Source organism: Leopardus geoffroyi, chromosome B2 (genome assembly GCF_018350155.1).
Source record: "Leopardus geoffroyi isolate Oge1 chromosome B2, O.geoffroyi_Oge1_pat1.0, whole genome shotgun sequence".
Lineage (NCBI taxonomy): Eukaryota > Metazoa > Chordata > Mammalia > Carnivora > Felidae > Leopardus > Leopardus geoffroyi.
In genome coordinates, this window is record NC_059332.1 from 21,327,628 (window position 1) to 21,347,937 (window position 20,310).

At 48.5% G+C, this 20,310-nt stretch overlaps 1 protein-coding gene across 2 annotated transcripts in view; it reads left to right on the forward strand.

The window, feature by feature from the left end:
* The window catches only part of SSR1 (signal sequence receptor subunit 1), a 40,648-nt gene extending 28,800 nt beyond the window's left edge, over positions 1-11,848 (forward strand). For both annotated transcript variants that reach the window (XM_045497481.1, XM_045497482.1), the window contains one exon: positions 11,022-11,848. In XM_045497481.1, coding sequence (XP_045353437.1) covers positions 11,022-11,046 — 25 coding nt within the window. In that variant the 3' untranslated portion in view covers positions 11,047-11,848. The remainder of the gene's footprint in view (positions 1-11,021) is intronic.
* The last annotated feature ends 8,462 nt before the right edge of the window (positions 11,849-20,310 follow it).

A 20,310-nucleotide genomic window follows, 5' to 3' on the forward strand; every position in this document is an offset into this window, starting at 1 on the left:
CTGCACCTCACCTACTTGCATGCATGTACTCTCAAAACAAAACAAACAAACAAATGAAAGTGAAGTACAGTTGACCTTTGACTAATGGGTTTGAAAGGTAGGGTCCACTTATATGTGGATTTTTTTCAATAAATAGTGCCGTAAATGTATTTCCTCTTATGGTTTTCTGTAAAAAATTTTTTTAATGTTTTATTTTTGAGAGAGACAGCGTATGAGTGGGGCAGGGGCAGAGAGGGAGGCACAGAATCTGAAGTAGGCTCCAGGCTCTGAGCTGTCAGCAGAGAGCCTGACATGGGGCTTGAACCCACAAACTGAGATCATGAGCTAGAGTCAGATGCTTAACTGAGCCATCCAGGCGCCCCTCCTCTTATGATTTTCTTAACCTTTTTTCTAAAGCTTTATTATAGGGATATAGTATGTAATATACAAATATGTGTTAATTGACTATATTATTGGTAAGGGTTCTGGTCAGCAGTAGGCTGACTTAATTTTGGCAGATATTTTGGAGTTAAGTTTTTGGAATTACTCAAAAGGTATATGTGAATTTTTTAATGCATGGGAATTGGCAACCCAAACCCTGCATTCAGGGGTGAACTATTCATTCTTGGGTTATATAAGTACACAAAATTGGGATTGTAGGTTAGGCTTGTGTCTTCTATCTATTCAAGTAGGGATTTTGCTTAGTGGGCATCATGGAGCATTAAAAAGAAAATCCCATGTCCTCTAGAAAACATGAAGGACAGCCCGTTTGTAGACTTCTGTTGTAGTACCTATGTCAGTTTATCACTGTGTTGCTTCTCCCTCTGCTAGACTGAGTTCCGCATCTTGTTTGCCTTTTATCCCCAATTTCTAGCTTGCAGTTGTCATGTGGAAACCACAAGGTTTAAAGAAAGTATGAGGAAGTGTGGGCCAATTTTCATTTGTCAACTCTTCCATGGGATTGTGTTCAGAGGTATTTCTAGTGATAACCCAATATCATTGGCAATTGTCAGGTTGAACAAGGACAGATGGTATGGTATGCTAGCATTGGGATTAGGGTGTGGTCCACCATGGCCACTAGCCAATGGTGGCCTTGAGAAAGCAGCTCATCTCTGAAGTCTTGATGTGTTCTTTTTAAATTGAGAGATACTTGAAGTGTCAGTCCCAAATTGTCTGATTGTGTTACCTACGAACCCTTACTTAATACAGTATTATTAAATGATTCTTCGTAAATTTTGTTGACTTAGCAAAATGAAAAAGAACTAAGGTACAGAATGGACCGCCTAGAGGCTGCCTGAGGTTCGAATCCTAGCTCTGTCTTAATTGGAGCAAGTCGTATCACCTCATTGGCTTCAGTTTTGGGTACCGACCTTTTGGAGTTGTTTAGCAGTTCAGAACAACATAGCCTGGCACACCAGAAGCTATGGAAGTGATTGCTGCTGCTGTTGCAAAGCGCCACGCTGTAACGTCCCATGACGCGTATGCGCGGTGGTGTACCTGGCACTTTTTGGACTTCTCTGTGGAGTAATATAGTTAAATCTGTATGGGAAAGCTAAATCCTGGTGGTTTTTTAAGCTAAAGAGTGAAAGTCTTAGGACGGACATGTAATGTGGCCAGCGCTCCACATTTAACAGTGAACCAGAGTAGTGGGGCTGGCACTGGGAGTGCTGTTGTAATCTCTTAGAGCCTGCACATCAAGCTGAGAATTCTGTCTTTCAGAACCCTTGGAGTGGCTACAGGTTTTCCAGTGGTGGCAGTGCTTTTCAAAACATTTTTGAAAGCCCTCAGAATTTCTTTGAGCTTCACACTGAGCCACCCAAAGAAAATCAGTCGTGTTTGTGTATCTTCAGAAATCTATTTGATCATCCGTTTTACATTTGTCAAAATAGGTGCTCAGGCTCTAAAAGCATTTTAGAAAGGGGTAGGAGAAATATTTTAGTCAAGAATAGTATTCAGATTGAGCAAGTATATATATATATAAAATATATATATATATATACACTCACACATATATATACACACACATATGTATGTATATATGCACACATGTATATATGTGTGTACATATATATATGTATATACACACACACCCATATATATATACACACATCAAACATCTGTGTTCTTCTATACATTCTTAATACAACTATCCTAGATAACTGCATTATCTGTGATGAAACCACTTCAAGTTGCCCACAGGCACCCATGGTGCAGATTTGGCCCATTGCTATCTCTAGCTTTACTGGGACAAGATCCGTGAATACTCAGACAGGGAGCACGTTCACATTCATGCACAAAATATGCTTACCTGTGTTCTAGTTTCATTGCTTAGGATTGGCTTGATAGTTTCTCTGAGGTTAGATATGTTCTGTGTTTTTTTGTGCTGTCACAGCCAGAAGTCAAGATGGATTTATAAATACTCTGGACAGTGGCTCTTTTAAAAAGACCTGTAGAAGATTTAAAGCAGTTGGTTCTCAGTACACTTGAAAACAGGACTTCATCCCTTGAACTCTTCCGGGCAGTTGATGACTGGAGTCCTATGTATTTTAAGGTCTTGAATTTAATGTCTCAAAACTGTTCATAATCAAGTGAACTTTCCATGGCTTAGAAATACTGGTTGTGTATTTGAATTCGCCCCTACAAGCTGCTGGCACTCTGTGTCTTCACTAAGTGGGAAAATAAGATCTAGAGGGGGCTGTTGGCTGCCTGTCCTGAAGCCGTCCGCAGAGCCCTTCCTAGAGTATTCTCATTTCCAGGACCACCGGTAAGATCCTGTGACCCATGGGGCACTACAGTGACTTTTCACATGGCTGATGGCCTGATAGATCTGGTTTCGAGGAGGAATCCTGGATGGGCGCTGTCTTGGTTATCTGTGCAGTGAAGACTTTACTGTGCTGATGCTGTCTACACAAGGTGCCCAGAACTGTTATGGGACCTTACTCAACTGTCACCAGTCCCATTTCTCAGATTCTTGAGACTTCTATTTCCAGATGTGCACCTCCTTTCCCATTGTCCTCACCATCTCTGACTTTTTTCTTTTTGTGCCCACCTATACAGAAACCCTCCTGTCTTAAGTCTTTTGCAGGATTCTCTTGCCCCTCGACCTGCATTGCTGTTTATGTTGTTTTCTCTCTTCGTCAAAGTATCTCTTAAGCTATTGGCTTCTTTTTCTTCATTAGGCTTTCAGTCTTTTACATTTCATTCAATTTAGCTTCTGTCCCCACAAACCTGCTTTCAGGATCTCATGGTTCCCTACTTGCCAGCCTTCTGCAACTCAGTTCTCTGGCCTCCACTTGTGCATTTAACCCACTGGCCACCAGGCCCCCCTGCCAATTCCCCTTAGTTCCCGTGATGCTCTTACCTCCTTTACATATCACCGCTGACTAACCCCAACCTCTGGTCATTGTTCTCTCTGTACTGGCTTTGAATAGCTTTATCTGCTAACTGTGTTTATTATCTCAATCCCCAGCTATTTTCCTGGTGCCCTCCTGCCTGTGATTTCCTGTTCACTTAAACTTTTTATTGTAACCCTGAACAAACATGTCACATGTTTATTTCCCTGCGTGAATCTCCCCTAACTTCTCACCATTCTCTAGTAACACGACTCTCATTTATCCAGTATTAAATCTTAAAAAGTCCGAGTATAGTCATTTGCACATAAGTATTTAATAAGTTCTTAACTAATTTTAGCTCTGCTATGAATTAGATTACAATTCTGCTTCAAAATCTAACAATTTAAGAACTTCAAAGAAATCTGAACTCATTCATTATAGGCAAAACTACTTCTGGTTCAAAATATTTATTTTAATATTTCCTAATTCATTGCAGGAGGTCTTGGGTTTAGTATTTTAATTCCAGTGCTTTCAGACTTGGAAATGTGATTTCTAGCAGTGTATTTTAATCAGGTTATTTATGACACAACTTTCTTCTGCAGTGTGAGATTTTATTTGGTGACTGTATCTAAGATGTTATCTGGCTGTCTTTTAGGACTCTTCAGTGAAAGTTGGCCTGATTAAACCATAACATTCTTGTGCAGCTTTGAGAACGTTCCTGCTGTATGAGTATCTCTTACCACAGTTTTTCCAGTTTGGTAAATTCAAGAACACCCTTTTTCTTTGTTATTTCCATTGGTCTAACCTACCGCCCAAACCGTCTGCTGCATCTTCTAAAATTTACATATCCCTTCATTAAAGCTGATCTTGAAAGTATTTGTATGCAGTAAAAATGTTTCCTAAAGTGCCACTCTTAACGATGAGAAGCACAAAGTGAATCTAAAACATTAAGCAAAAAAAGGAAAACTACAATATTGATCTTAATTACCCCCTGGAATTCGTAAGAAAAAAAAAAAGGTTCACACATTGTCTGCATTTAAAATTCCGACATTTCAAGTAACCAAGTCTTCTTTTAGAATAAAGATGATTTAGGGTGAGTTTTGTGCTATTTGTCAGTGAGTTGACTGTTCAGGTGGTGGATGTAAAACCCACCCCCCACCACTCTCACATATTGAGAGTTTGGGTTCCCAGTAATTGTACAGACTGCATCCTCTGACCTTTTAGACATTTTTTAAGCAAGCAGAGATGCATCTTTGATTTAGCTTACTCAGCACCTATCGATGAGTCAGTACCTAGAATTTCCTTTTCAAGATTTTATTATAAGTGGCAGAACTGAATTAATGTGTTCTTCATGGAAAAAGTATGGAGATCTCCAAAAAACTTTGGAAATTTAGTGTTTGTAACTATGTCATGTTTTTTAGTCTTTGCTGCTGAAAGGGAAAAAAAAATGAAGAATCAAAATATTAGGACAGTAAGAAACCAGCATTTTAGTTTCTTGTCCACAATGCTTAAAACACTCTGTATTCTATAAATTTCAGATTAGTCCAAAGTCTAAAGAGCAGTATACACACAGAATGCTAAAGTAGTTTTTGTGGTAGGGTGATAGACTTTTTTTTTTTCCTTTTCAAGATGTTTGTAATATGCTTATATTTTATAATGGAAGAAATAAGTGTTAAATTTATCGGAGCCTCCTACACTGAGTATAATAATCACAATGGTTGTGGGCAGTTTTGCTGTAGCTCATAAAATGAGCCCATTTTTAAAACTTGGATGTATGGTCACTTTATATATTCAAAAAAATTAAGATAGATTATTGATGGAAAATCCTTGAGAGTATTTTTCATTTTTTCCTTAAAGGAACCAAAGCTTCCCATGTGTTATTTTTCGAATTTAATAAACAACCTCTGTAGCCAGGTTTGTGCCAGGCACTGAGTGCTGGCGCTCTTCCCCCACACCTTGTCCGCCAATCCCTGTGCCCATGATGGCCCAGTGATTCCAGTCCGGCCCCTTGTCTGGACTCCAGTCCCACTGAAGTTGGAGCATGGAGACCCACCGTCGTCCACAGGCGCTCTGGTATTCCCTTGCCTCTCACATCTCTTCTTCTTCCCTCTGGCCCCCAGCCTTGGCAGGTCTCGAGCCCACACATTGTCCTTGATTCTCCTTGCCGGCTAGCCTTCACTGACCTGCTTACCTCATCCAAGGCCTCTGCTCAAGCACCTGCATCACACCACTGTTTATTGTCCGTATTCCCTCACCACTATCTGAGATTACCTTGTTCTTCCATTATCTGTCACCCCCTTTGGAAATGGAAAGTTTTGTGACAGCAGGAATTTTATTTAACTTAACCGGATCACCAAGGCTTAAACCATTACTAACACATGATAAGTGTTTGAATATATATGGATTATTTAATTATCACACAGCCATACAGTGAAGTAGGTATATCCTCATTTTGCAAGTGAGGGACCTGAATACACAAGTAACTTACTAAAAATCACTCAACTATTAAGTGACAAAGCTGAGATCAGAATACAGGTGTGTCTGTGTCCAGAACCTTCACAGGATCTCCCTCATGATATGGAAGTTTTCCAGGTGGGAGTCTGGTCACCATTCACTGGAAACTCAGCAGAAAATAGGTTGAATTGCTGTGCTTTGGATTCACACATGCCCAAGTCTTGGCTTCCCTCTGTGCACATACGCACCAGACTTCCAGGCTCACATGGCAGACGACTGTACCCTGGAGGATTCTAGAGAATAAGAGGCTGAAACGGCCTCTTCGTTGTACATTTCAGCCCCGCAAGGAAGCGTTTACCAAAACAAAAAAAGGAAACTGGCAAGCAAGTGCCCAAGAGTTGCTAAAGTGTGGTTGATACGAAATCCTGTAGGTGAGTTCTAGAAAAAAGGAAGTGAAAAAATAGGGAAGCTGTGGCTTCAAAATGAAGTCAGTTCCCAAATTGTGACTGAATTGTAACCTTAAATGTGTTTTTTTTGTTGTTAAATGCATAATGACAAACTTAGTAAATTATACCAAGTTGAGACAGCTAAGTAGCTATCATAGGTGCACAGAGGCTGCCCACTAGCCATTATAGGATCACCGTAAGGAAAGAGACCAAAGAATACGAGCAGTGTAAGCCCCCTTCAGGTAGTGTTTCAAGTCAAGAGACTAGCTGTGTTAAGATAGATATAGATACATTTTTTTAATTACTAAATTTGTAATAGGAATAATTGTGTGTTTTGGGTTTCATAATTTATTATTTTTTAAGTTTTTTTTTGAGAGAGGGAGAGGGAGAGAGAGAATGAACGGGGGAGGGCCAGAGGGCAAGCGAGAGAATCCCAAGCAGGCTCCACACAGTCAATGTGCAAAGCCCAACTCGGGGCTCAATTCCACAAACCGTGAGATTGTAACCTGAGCTGAAATCAAGAGTCGGATGCTCAACCAACTGGGCCACCCAGATGCCCTTGGGTTTCATAATTTTAAATCAGTAGTACTCTTCTTTTAGAATCCTGTTATTCCCAGGTTACCTTGATACCTGTCTGCGTGGGTGTGTTTTGCTGCCCTCTGCTGCCAGCAGTTGGTACAACAGTGAAGTGTTGACTCCCAGGGCTACCCCTTAACATTGCTAGAAAGGTGAAGGATTGGGAAGACAAGTCTGTGTTAGGAATTTTTCTCTCCTAAAGCAAACTACGGTTTCAACCAATGCAGCCCAACCAGCCTATGCATGCCTCTGCTCCCCACAACTAACCCCCAAAACTAAACATCAAAGTGAGAAATGGTGCTTTTGCTAAGATGTCAATGAAATGATTTGGATTTTTAAGTTATTTGAAGGATCACATCAGTAGAAAGGTGAATGCTGTAAAAGACACCCCTCCAGCCAACCACACCCAGAATGTGTTCTCTAGATTAATCTTAACCTTCCAAGAGCCAACCACCCCTCTGCTTTGCCTCCATCATGTACACACACACACACACACACACGTTTACTTCAGATGAACTAACCAAATATTTTCACTTGTTGGACATGAGTGCAGTGTGATGGTTAATAGCTATTGAAACTAGATTTTGCTTGACTCAAGGCTCACCCACTTAGTGGCTGGATAACCTTAGACTTGCCACTTAACTGGTCTCAGCCTGTTTCTTCTGTAAAATGGGAATAGTAACTGGAGTTATTAGTCACTAATATTCAGTGAATATTTATAAAGCCCTCACTATATGTCAAGTGTTGCATTGAACTTATTAAAATAACTGCATGTAAAGAAAGCTTATCTCAAAGCCTGGTCCAGAGTAACCTAATTTTCACCAGTAAGAAGTAGGTTTCTTTTCCTCATAAGTAATTTTTGTGTGTCAGCAGCTACAAAACCATCCTGTGAAATTCTAAAGCGTGGTGCTCTTCCTATTTTCTGTACTTAACAGAGCCTCATATGTTATTACAGTTAGAAAGAATCTTATGAGTTATCTGGTCTAGCTTTTGTCCAGTCCAAGACTCTCTTCTGTGACCCCCTGTATGGACACCTCCACTGGGCCAGGCACCCATTCCCATCCTTGGACAGCTCCCCTATTAGACAATTCTTTCTTGAACACAAATTGCCTCCTTGTGGTCTGTGTCCCAGTTTTCTCCAGATCATCTTAGAAAAAATCTGCTTGCTTTCTCTCATGACAGTCCTTCATATATTTGAAGAGACCTATCACTCTTACTTTGTAGGCTAAAGTAAAAAGTAATAATAACCACCTCAGCCTACATGGATTTTTCTTTCTAAAATATTCCCATTATTTTTTTTTTTCCAAGGGAACACTATTAAGATGATGGAAAACACCTAGCCACTTAGTCATACATACTGTATTGAGTAGTGTAATTTAAGGGTCCAAAATAATTATTTGCAACTAACGTTGGAAATAATTGCCATTTGTTCCCTCCCTGCAAAATGCATTACTGCAGCAGTTATTTGCTCTCAGGCAGCATTCATGAATGCAGTTGCCCATAAGATTGGATGGAGGAGGCTTGCTTAAAGCACAGTGTTCAGGGCACCGTCCCCAGAGCTTCTGACTTGAGTTCTGGGCTGGGGCCCAGTAATCTGCATTTTAATAAGCATACCCAGTGCTCCCACATGCTACAGTGTGCCCCCAGGAGAGCCTGGCGTCCCACCCGAAGCACTACCTGGTGCAAAGGAAGGAGCCCATCTTCTCTGCTGGCCCCCGGGGAGCCCCTAACTAGCCGAAGGGCAGGGCAGCACCTGCACCACAGACGGGGATGGGTTGGGTTGCTGGGCTCTGGGGACCCTCCTTCTGCTTGTACAGGAATGGGGCTGCTTTGCTTGCCTTTTCCTATTGTTCCTGCCCTCTTCTGGGATGCCCCAGAGGCCAGCTAAAGGCAGTGGTGGCGGCTGACCCTTTGAGCACTTCCTGTGATCCAGAGACTCTTCTAAGCATTTTACTTGTGTTCACTCATTTAATGGCCAGGGCCCCCCGCCCTATGAGAAAGGCTCTAATACCATCGTGGTACAGCCAAGGAAACGGAGGCCTCGAGCGATAAGGCAGATTGCCCACTGTCATTACCCTGCTTTAGAGATAGTAAGGCCATCCAGGATCTGGACCCAGACAGTGTGACTCCAGGAGCCCTGGCCCAAGGCACCGGGACCCCTCCCGGGGCTGTCAGACCCATCCTCCCAAACACTGATGTCCCAAAGCCACCTCAAACTCAATCTGGGAATTGGTCACTTTTCTCCCTAGGTCACTCCTTCAGTGTTTCCTGCCTCCGTTGGTGCGGTCACTGCCACGGGAAACCCCCGTTTTACAGGTCCCCCTCCTTCCTACCTCTTACCAGTCTCTGCTCAGCTCACTTCCTGCATTTGACAAGTACAGCTGGCCCACCGGGGCGTGGTGCTGGCTGTCACCTGTCATTGCTGGGGCAGCTCAGACCCCACGTCCCACTGCCAGCCCGGTCCCCTTCAAACCCACCACCACCCACACGCTGCCCTGTGCTCATCACAGATTGGCTTCCCGATCCTGTCGCTCTCCCCTGCTTAAAACCTTGCGGCGTCTCCCCACAGCCTGCAGGACGAAGACCAAATCCTCCACCGTTTGCCTCCCCCGGACCTCGGAGCTGATGTCTCACTAGTCCCCACGTTGAAACCGTTCCCCCGCTGAGCTGCCTGTCCTCTGCGCACAGCACCCTGTTGCCACCGTCCAGCCCTCTCCCTAGATGGAGGACCCTGACACTCTGCCCCTATCTGCTGGCCGAGCACCTCGCTTGCGGGTAACCTTTCATTCTGATACAGTTTCAAACTTCCAGAAAAGTTGCAACATAGCCCAAATTCCCTCTACTCTTAACCCTCATGCTGATCATTACTCGTTAACATTTTGCCACATATACACATACACGTACACGCTGACCTATTTGAGGATGAACTGCAGACATGATTCCCCTTTGCCCCTGAACACACCCGTGTTTATGTCCGAAAGACAAACGCACTCTCTTATATAACCAAATTACAGTGGTCGGAGTCCGGGAGTTTAACACTGATGCGAGGTTTTCTAATCCACAGGCTGTGGTCGGGTTTCACTAATTGTCTCAGTGATGGTCATCACGGCTGCATTTTTTTTCTGGTCCAGGAGCCAGTCTAGGATCACCCGTTACATTTAGTTGTCAGGTCTCCTTAGTTTCTTTTAACCTGAAACACTCCCTCAGTGTCTCAGGACTGAAAAAAGCATGTTTAAGGAGTCAGGCAGGTTGCTTTGCAGAGTGTCCCCCAGCTAGAGCTCATGTGCTATTTCCTTGCCCTCAGATTCATATTACGCCTTTCTGGCAGGAACAGCACAGAAGTGATGAGGAGCCCTGCTCAGTGCCGTGAGCCAAGAGGCACCTGCTTCTGCTGTTTTGTCATTAACCGTTGTTGATACTGATGACCTGGGAGACGTGGGGGTCTCATTTAGTTTGTCAACCTCGGTTTTCACGTCACCTCTTCAAAGGAAGCTTTCTTAGCCTCCCGCACCCCTCTTCCAGGCACCCACAGGTCTGGGGGCACTGTTCCTATCACGCCATTCTCAGCGACTCGATCTAATCCTGGTGGTTGTGTTCCTGTGTCCCCCACTCTGCTGCAAGCTCTGTGAGAGCAGGGACCACATCTTGTTCGCCAGGGCAGCCCCCACTCCCAGTTCAGGGCCTTGCACGTAGTAGGTGCTTCATACATAATGCTGAGTGAATGAAAGAGTGCGTGAGACTATCCTTGAGCAGGTTCAGTCACAAAGCAAACCCCCACCCAGCTCTCTCCGGATCAGGCTTTGTGGCTTTTTCTGCTTTACTCGTGGAGCATGGCTAAGTTTTTTTTTTTTTATTTCTTTTTATGCCGGGTTCTTGCTGAAAGCATGAAAGTCTTGACTAAAGTGCAATAAAGAGGCACCGTGTTTATCCTTCCCTTGGGGAGTCACAGGATGGACCGATTTTAGAAACTTCGAAACCCAGTTTAAGGTTTTCCCATTTGCTTCTTCTTGGCGTGTGGGAGGGCCAGGGTGGGGGAGATTCTCTGGGTCTTTTCTCATGTGAAATATTTGGACCCGAAAGAGCAGCACGAAGCATCTTTGGTGGGCAGGGGGGCCCACAGCCCCGTGGCCTCTGTCCAGCCACACCAGCCACGCACCGCACCCCGGGTCGGGAAGTGATTCAAGGGCTGTCCCGAAGCCTCTCAGGAGGTCACTCTCTCCCTTTGTTGTTTCAGACGCAGGAGGAGGGAGACGCACTGATGTTGTCATCAGACCTCTCCCGAAGCTTCTGCCATCTCATGGTCTCCAGGGGCTGGGGCTACGGCTCCCCCCAAGCCTGCTGCAAGGAAACCCCACCCCCCCGGACGTGCGGTTCCTGGAGACCGGCCATCCTCTCTGCACCGTTTTGCTATTTGTGAAACCTAGGACAGCACCAGCCCCCTCAGCTGGATCCTCCCCTGGCTCCCGCGGAAAAGCCACCGCTGGGAATGGCTGTGCGACCAGGGCTTTGTGGCTTTTGAGTAACAGCTGTCGTGCGTTGTTTCTGGGTGGACGTGTCCTAGTCCATCAGGCCTCCCCTGCCAGCAGGTAGGATGGGGATGTGGGGACCCGCCAACAGCGAGGACCGAGTGAACTGTATGCCCCAAGCAGTAGATTCATTCCGTTCAGCTTGCTCTTACCCCATTACGTAGATGGTGGCAAAGGTCAGGAGACAGGCGGCTCTGGGTGAAGGGACTTGGTTGCAACACACACCTTAGCAGCTTCCAGGTTCATCTTAGGGACATGTTCCGAGATGAGCTGGGCCGAGAGGGGCCTCAGAAGGAGTTGGGCAACCGTGGCACTCGCAGGGCCTCGGGAGAAGGAAGAGCTGAATAATGCTCCCCGTGATGGCAAGTGAGCAGGCCTTTTCTGTGAGTGGGGTCCTTCCTCCGCCTCTGAGCCCTGGCTTCTGTGTGCTGGTACTCATAATAGGCTCCCCAGGGCCCTTTCATTATGCTGACATGAATTAAGTTGAATTGCATTGAGTTGAATTGGACTGAAATAAATTGAATTGAAAGGCGTACAAACAAGTATGAATCTCTCGCTGAGTGCCAGGCCCCAGGGAATCACCAGAATCGTAATACAGTCCCGTCCACACCCACTGGGCCTTATAAGGACACTACCTCAGACTTGCAGCGGGGAACACGTTTGGGGGGCGGGGGAGGAGGAGAAGGGGCAGGGAGGGCGGTGGGGGAGGCTTCGAGAGGAGACGTTCTTTGAGCTGAGCCTTCAAGTGCAGAGTGGGGACTCTGGAGAGGAGGGAAAGGCAAGAAGGACGTTACAGACCGGGCAGGTAGCAGGAACAAAGCAACTTGTGTGTGAGGAACAGGGGGAGGTGGCGATGAAGCCAGTGACCATGATCCAGCCGAGAGATGACACAGAGTCACACAGAGAAAGTGCGGCTCAGATGTGGCCGGGGATCCTCGTGCATCCCAATCACCTAGAACATTCCGCACACTTAAAGTGGAGTTCCCAGGGGGCTGGCCCAGGAATCTGCATTTTTTAAACCACCTCTACAAGTGAATTCAGAGTTGGAGACTGGCCATCAGGGGGTGGAGGGGAGCCTCTGCCAGGTGATCAGGTCCTGTGTCAAGTGAGTGATCGGCACATTTCGTGCAAGTCAGAACCCCCGGAGGGCCCGTTAGCACACAGAACTGCTGGCCCCAGCCTCAGATCCTGAGTCAGCAGGTCTGGAGTGGGGGCCTGGGTATTCTCCTCATGGATATGCTGCCAGGGGGTGATGGGGATGCCACTAGGCAGCCAATCTGAGGAAACACCCCTCTGGGAACCCAACCGGACTGAAGGAAGCCCACCGACCCTTCTGCGGCTCTCAGGACTCAAGACAGTCATATTGGGACCACTTACGTTTGCCCATCCTCAGTTTCCAGCCATCTGTGACACAAGTGTGGTGCTTGGGCATGTGACATACCCAGTACTCACTGATCCCAGGGTGGGTGAGCCTGGGCCGAGCAGCCCAGCAGACCCAGCTGGGGCATCCTGGGGTCTGGTGCTCAAGGCCATGCCGTCCCCCAGGCTGGCCCTGCAGAGGCGCACGGCATTCCTAGGGATCCATGGGATACCTAGTTTCCTGCAACTGGAAGTGGTTCCGATTTCTCCAAGGTCACAGGTGAAATCCCCAGGTGTCCCTTGGAAGGGCTGTCAAGAGCAACTAGGGAAGAGCAACGTCCCATTGTAGATGCCAAATGCCTTATTCAAGGCCACACAGCTCAGGTTACCAGGGTGGGAGAGAGTACGGGGGAAACCCTCTTCTCCTTATTACCTCGCCATCCCCCACAGGGCTTCTGCCACCTAAATGCGCATGCATGCCGTCAGCATACATTTTACAGCTGAGGCACCCAGAGTTGAAAACTTTATTTAAATGAACAAATGTTGGGGCGCTTGGGTGGCTCAGTCGGTTAAGCATCCAACTTCAGCTCGGGTCGTGGTCTCGCGGTTTGTGAGTTTGAGCCCCGCATCAGGCCCTGCGCTGACAGCTCAGAGCCTGGAGCCTGTGTCTCCCTCTGTCTCCGCCCCTCCCCCGCTCACACTCTGTCTCTCCCTCTCTCTCAAAAATAAATAAACATCAAAAAAAAAATGTTTTTAATGAACAAATGTTCCCACCTACTCCAAAGAGAAGTCAAGTCACAGACGTCTAGTCCTAGGCCAGGGGAATCTCTTGCTTTTCCCAACAAAAGCAAAAACCAAACAGCACTTTCTTATTTGTCTGAATTCTACAACAATGTTTAATGAGATGTGGGGGGAAGGTGAGCGTCATGAATGCAGACCCAGCTTGGCATGGCAGGTGTCCAGCAGGGACACGTCTGTGCGACCCATGACTCATGGGGCACTGTCTCTGGAACCTGGTCCTGTGTTCACCTCCGGTGAATAGCAAGATAACTATGGTCATAGTAATGCTAGGACTAGTCCCTACCATCTCTCCAGAACTTACCATGTGCCTGACCCTCTTGCTACGTGCCTGGCAAGCAGGAGCTCCTGGACGCCATTTTGTTCCTTCTGCTTCAACCCTATAATCACTCACGTGTGCGTGGTATCAGATACACGCAGAAGATCGACCCAGGGCACCGTATGGGTCTGCCCATAAGCTGGGTGGCCTAAACAACGGAAATGTGGTTCCTCACAGTCCTGGGGGCTGGAAGTCCAAGATCAAGTGCTATCTCCTGAGGCTTCTGTCCTTGGCTTGCAGATGTCCATCTTCTCCCTGGGTCCTCACGTGGCCTTTCCTCCATGCACATGTATTCTTGGTGTCCACATGTCCAAATGCCCTCTTCTTATAAGGCCACCAGTCAGATTGGATGAGCACCCACCCTAATGGCCTCATTTTGCTTCAGTTACCTCTTCCAAGGTCCCCTCTTCAAATACAGTCACAGTCTGAGTACTAGGGATTGAGTTTGGGAGGGGGTACACTTGGGTGTGTGAATTCAGCTCATAACAGGCAGTATTTCCTTTCCTGTAATCTTGAGTATATAGGTGTTTAAGGGCTTTGAAAAATTAAGAAGTACTATCTCTCAAGCTTACACTGCCCTTCCTTACCTCACAACCCAGTTTATTTTACCTTCAGGTATATGTGTAATATTCGCAGCCTCCAAACTCTTGAAAACGTGTGAAGCCCCTTCCATTCTTAGAATTCTGAGCAGCTTCTTGGTAAGCCTGTCTCTAGTATCATTAAAAACCGAATTCTGGGCCCAGAGTCTCCCGGCTGTCCCCACCATGATGGTGTGATAGAATGTGGAGGATCTTGTCTAACAACCCCGGGACACAAGAGACCCATGACTCTCGTTGGCAAATGTTCCTCGCACAGCCGCTGGGCCTCAGGGATCTGTTGCCTCCCACGGACAGTCCAGGCGTGGGAAGAAGGGTTCACATCAGCTCATGGAGAGGTGAAGGGGTGTTCAGCAGAGCCCGTGACCCTTCCTAGGGCTTGGGGGGGCATCACCCAAGACGCCAACAGAGGAACTGCACCCTCAGAAATGACCCCGCTCCCCAACACAGGGTCCCTGCTGCCTCTTAGAAAATGAAAAACCTAGGGGCGCCTAGGTGGCTTAGTCGGTTGAGCAACCAACTCCTGATTTCAGCTTGGGTCCTGATCACGGTCATGAGATGGAGCCCTGCGTTGGGCCCTGCACTGAGCATGGAGCCTCTCTTTCTCTCTCTTTCCACTCCCCTCTGCCCCTTCCCTTGCTCATGCTCTCTCTCTCTCTCTCTCTCTGTCAAATAAAATTCAAAAATACCTTATCAGAGAATGAAAAAGTCCAGGACTCCCGTGTGGCTCAGTTGGTTAGACTCTTGATTTCAGCTCAGGTCATGATCTCATCATTCACGAGTTCGAGCCCCACATCGGGCTCTGTGCTGACAATGCAGAGCCTGCTTGGGATTCACTCTCCCTCTCTCTCTTTGCCCCTCCCCTGCTGCGCTCTCTATCTCGCTCAAAATAAATAAACATTTAAAAAAATGTAAACCCTAAAAAATGAAAAACCCTAAAGTGAATAGGTAATAGAGGATTTTCTACAACATGTAGAAGCACTTAGGTCAATTTATGGGGACTGTGAATCCTTTTCTCCAGAATCAGAAGTGAAAGTAAGGGTTTTCTTTTCCCATCTCTGTGAAATAACTATAGTTGCCATTGTCGGCATGGGAGCCCCTTGAAGGGGCTTCGTTGTCCCCATATAATCCCTGATACAGAAGACTGAGGTTCTATCACCACGAAGGCCTTAAGTACTCACAGAGGCCTGGGCAGTATCATTTTAGGGGGCTTGTACTTATTGGAAGTTCTGTATGCACCTTACATTCTGGGAAACAGGCATTTCATACCCGTTGTTGAGATAAGACATGAAGGTTCAGAGGACCCAAATCAAGTGCAGGTACGAGGCTTGGATTTGAACCTAGGGCTGTTCGGTTCCCAATCCCATAAGCTTTGCGCTGTGTCTCCCTGCAGGATGCCGGGAGATGGGTAGGTCCCAGCCTTCTGCATAGTGGAAAGCTTCAGGGAGCTTTTAAGATTCTCAGTGTTTCCCCGACCCCAGAGACTGATTAAACTGGCCTGGGGTGGGTGCCCGGTCACCCAGGATGTAAACAGTCCCCAGGGCATTCTAAAGAGCAGCCAAGGCAGAGAACAACTGTCTTCCAAGGAAAGCACTTGGGAAGGTCAAAGCTACAAAATGTGCAGTCGCGAGGTGAGTGGGAAGTCATTAACTGAAAACTTGCATGTCAACTTGGCTTGGGCTAAAGTCCTGCCACTCACTGGTCTGCGTTAGAGGTGAGGCCACACCTCACGTCCCCACCCACCACCCAGACCACACAGCACAAGACTGCGAATCAGGGCTTTGTTTCCTCTATGAAAACAGACATGGACTAGCTAAAATGTGTAGGGTGCATTTTGGAGGGGGCACAAAAAAGAATAATCGCCCCTGCCCTGCTCTTTCATGCTGAGGAGATACAGGTCAGCTTAAAAAAGTGAAAAAAAGGGGGCGTGGGTGGAGGGAGAAGGACAAATATATTCCATTATGTGATGAAAACCAAGTGAATGATCTTCGCAGAAGAGCTGAGTAGTCTGGGAGGGCCTCCAGGAGGGGGTGAGACTGAGGAGCAGAACTGTCAGGGGACGCGGTCGTTTGAGGGAGTGCTGGAGCAGGAGACCGCGGGTGGGTTGGTCAGGTTTGGGAAGTAACACTTCAGCGTCTTTTTCCAAGCCCACACAGGGCCGTTGGAGGTGTTGGGTCAGAAAGTCACTTGAGGAAGATTCACTGGGTGTGTACCAGCTTCACTTTGTCCTGGTGTCCCCTCCTCAGGGTCCTCTACAGCCACGCGCTGGGCCTCAGTGACAGGTGGGGCCTGGGAAGGAGAAGACAGGTGTTGCCTTGAAGGAACAGGTGGTTCTAAGCCCCCGTCTGAATCCCACTCTCCCCCATAAAGGCTGCAGTGTGAAGCGGGTTAACCTTTTCCCAGCCAGCACGCTGTGAAGAGTGTAGTGGTTTCTCTGCCCCGGGGCTAACCTGGTACTTCAACCCTCCCTCCTTTTTCTACCTGAGGGCAGGGCTGGGGGGGGGGGGGTGGGATGGTGGGCGCACCAGTTCTCACGACTGGCACCGAGGGGGCCAGAGCTGGCCAGCCTCTGCTTCCTAAGGCCTGTCTTCGGTGCCTTCCTCACAGGGCAGCTCCAGCCTGACACCTTCAGCTCTGCTGCCCTCCCCTCCCTTCCTCTCCCTGCGGGGTAGACCCTCCCCAGGCAGCTGGCTTTCTCAGGCTGACTCTCCCTTCTCCGGGAACATCCAAATACACAGGAGCTAGCCCTGTTCTGGGGCTGATCCAGGATCAACCCCTGACCCCACCAGGCCAATCAGATAAGCTTGCCTGGGAATTCAAGAGGTGGCAGGGAGGGACCCAGTGTCCCCAGGGGAGCCCTGCAGGTGGGAAGACCTGGACCCCGTGGACTTAAGTCAGCCTGCTGTTCTGCTTTTGAAAGAGACTAAGCTGCTCCCCCTCGCCCTTCCCTCCAGCCCTCCTGTTCTGCCAGCACATCTCTCCCTTTGGGGCCACCTGCCTCCTGGCCTGGCCTGTCCCCCAGACTCAGCCCTTAGTCCCTCCCCACCCTCCCAGCCCTGGGTGAATGCAGTCAGTGGCTTTGGTCACCAGCCTGAGGGCCCCCATTCCTGGACACTTTAAGATCGATAGAGGGCTGTGAGACCTGTCTCTAACGGAGCCATGTTTTGTGTCACAAAGCGAAGCAGCATGCTCACTGTTCACTGGAGTCCCTGTCACTGAGTCCCCCCAAGGCCACACTGTCCCCGGCTCCCACGCCACCCCTGCCCTCCACCTGGCTCTTTGAGACGGTCTCCGGCTTCGTGGAAACAAGGATGCCTTCCAAGGGGAATTTCTCAACTTTCCCCTCTCCCTGGTGGGGTTGGAGATCTGCATTTTCCTCTCCCCCAAGTCCCCATCTGTTCTTCAGAGCTTGGTCACCCGCCCTTTGTCTCTCCTTCTCCTGGGCTTTGGTCAACCACCAGGGAATTTCTTGCCTTATCAGTGAAAGCTACCCATCCCCCCACTCCCCACAAACACAACTTTTTTCCTTTATCCTTAAGTCTTCCCAGGACCCAGAAATCCCCTCTGGTGACAGTCTTATCTCACCCCTTCGCCTCTCTGCAAACTCTCTGTCTTCACACCTTCATCTCCACTGTGTGTCGTTCCTTCCCTGGGGCTCCCACCCCCCACCCCCCTCCTGCAGGGTGGCCCCATCCTCCTCTTCCAGGACTGGGCATGTTCCCCCTCCCTCCCTTTTTTCTAGACAGTGATGTTCTCACCCCTGCTTCTCTGAGCTCCTCTGGTGTCCTCTGTCTTTCTGGGTCTCTCTCCCTCTCTTTCTTCCCTTCCTCAGCTGTACCCTCAGCCCAGACACCCTGACTTGGATCCCCCTCAAGCTCTCTGCCTCCCCCTGGTGGCAGCCCCGAGTTCTCCTCTGGGGAACTTTCTGTCTCCCAGGCAGTTTAGGGGTATCTGACCTGGGAGGGCTCCAAGAATGTGATGTGACCCACCATGAGCCTGCAGCTCTGACCAGCCAACAAGAAGAAATCCTGGGGCCCTGGGGCATCTGGGTGGCTCAGTCGGTTAAGCACCCAACTACAGCTCAGGTCATGATCTCACAGCTCATGGGTTCAAGCCCCACATCGGGCTCTGTGCTGACAGCTCAGAGCCTGGAGCCTGCTTTTGGGTTTGGTGTCTCCCTCTCTCTCTGCCCCTCCCCCACTTGTTCTCTCTCTCTCTCTCTCTCAAAAGTAAGTGAACATTAAAAAAAGAAGAAGAAGAAATCCTGATTTCACTAACCAGAACTAGCAGCTGGGGTTGCTAAACTGTTGAATACAAGGGTGAGCCGCTGCCCTGGAGGGTGGGTGCAGGGTGGACCCTCCAAGACCACAAAATCTATAGGAAGAAAGCAGAACGGGGAGAAGAGGCAGGTGAATCTAACCACCTCCCTTGAGAACCTGGATCTGGCCGTGCCCACAGGCTGCTTGGGGACTTCTCACCCAGTCCCAGTCTTGCATAAGTTGGCCTGGTTGGATTTTTGTCACTTGCTGTCATGGCAGGCACCTCACACTGTCCACGACCCACCAGACCGGCTTCTCCTCATCTAGTTTCTCCGGCTTCATTCACAGCACCGTCTCCTCTGTGTGCCAATGATGACTCCAACATGCTGACCGCTGCCCTGTCAGGTCTCCCTCATGCATGATGCCAGGTGTCATCACTGCATTGTTTCAGGAATTTCCTCACCGGCTCCTTGTCTCTGCTCAACCCTATGCTCTGCAGCTTGGATGTTTCTAGAACACGGCCCTGATACACCAGCTGGTGTACCCACCGGCCTTCAATGACCCGCCTGTGACCAGAAGCTGGGCCCATTATGCAAACTCTGCTAATTCCCTCATTCATCACACACGCAGTCTTCACTGTCCTCTCAGTAGGGCGGGGAGTGTCCCCATCTACCCAGTTTAGCCCATCCGCCTCTGGCAGGCCCCTCACCCCTTCATTCACTTCTCCCTGCCCTGTCCCCAGGCCTCCCTGGCTGGCTCACTGCCACCACACCCTGCCTGCTGAAACCCTCCCAAGTGCCATTCTCCAGGGTCAGCAGCCAGAAGTGTCCCCCCTGCCTGAGCACCCACAGTGCCCTGCGCTCCTCCACCATGTGGCCACACCGGTCTCTGACAAGAGTTCCCTGCCTACCTCTTTCCCTCCTAGACTTCTGGAGAGCGGGGTCTGTCTCCCTTGCCTTGGGATCTCCTACCAGTACCTGCGACTCCTCGGTGCTCACAGATACTGGCTGAGGGAATGGCCACCGCTGACCACAAGGCCCCCTGGGCCCCAGCCCCCTCCCCGCCCTCCGGCCAGGACTCCTTCCAGGTAACTCCCTGGTTCTCCTGGGCCTCTTTCAGAGATGATCGCCAAACTCACCTCCAAGAAGCCAATCTGCAAACACTTATCTTGCTCTTTTCTTTTCCCCCAATTAAATAAAAAACTCTTAAAAAAAAAAAAAAAAGACAAGACAACGCAGAGGAAGAAGGAGGGAGGGATGACTAGGTAGACCCCTGAGGATTTCTCAGGCAATGAAACGACCCTGTATGATACTCTCACGGTGGATACATGTCATGATACATTTGCCCAAACCCTCAGAACAGACAAGCTGACGTGAGTTCTGGGGTGAAAGACGACAGACTCTGGGTGACGATGACCTGTTTTCCGTTGTAACAAATGCCAGGCCTGGTGGGTTGCTGATGGTGGGGGAGGCTGGGGCTGTGGGGGCAGAGAGTATACGGGAAATCCCTGCACCTTCCTCTGTGCTGCTGCGAACCCAACACTGCACTAAAAAAACAAAGTCATGGGGCGCCTGGGGGGCTCAGTCGGTTAAGTGTCAGACTTTAGCTCAGGTCATGATCTTGCGGTTCGTGAGTTCGAGCCCCGTGTCAGACTCTGTGCTGACAG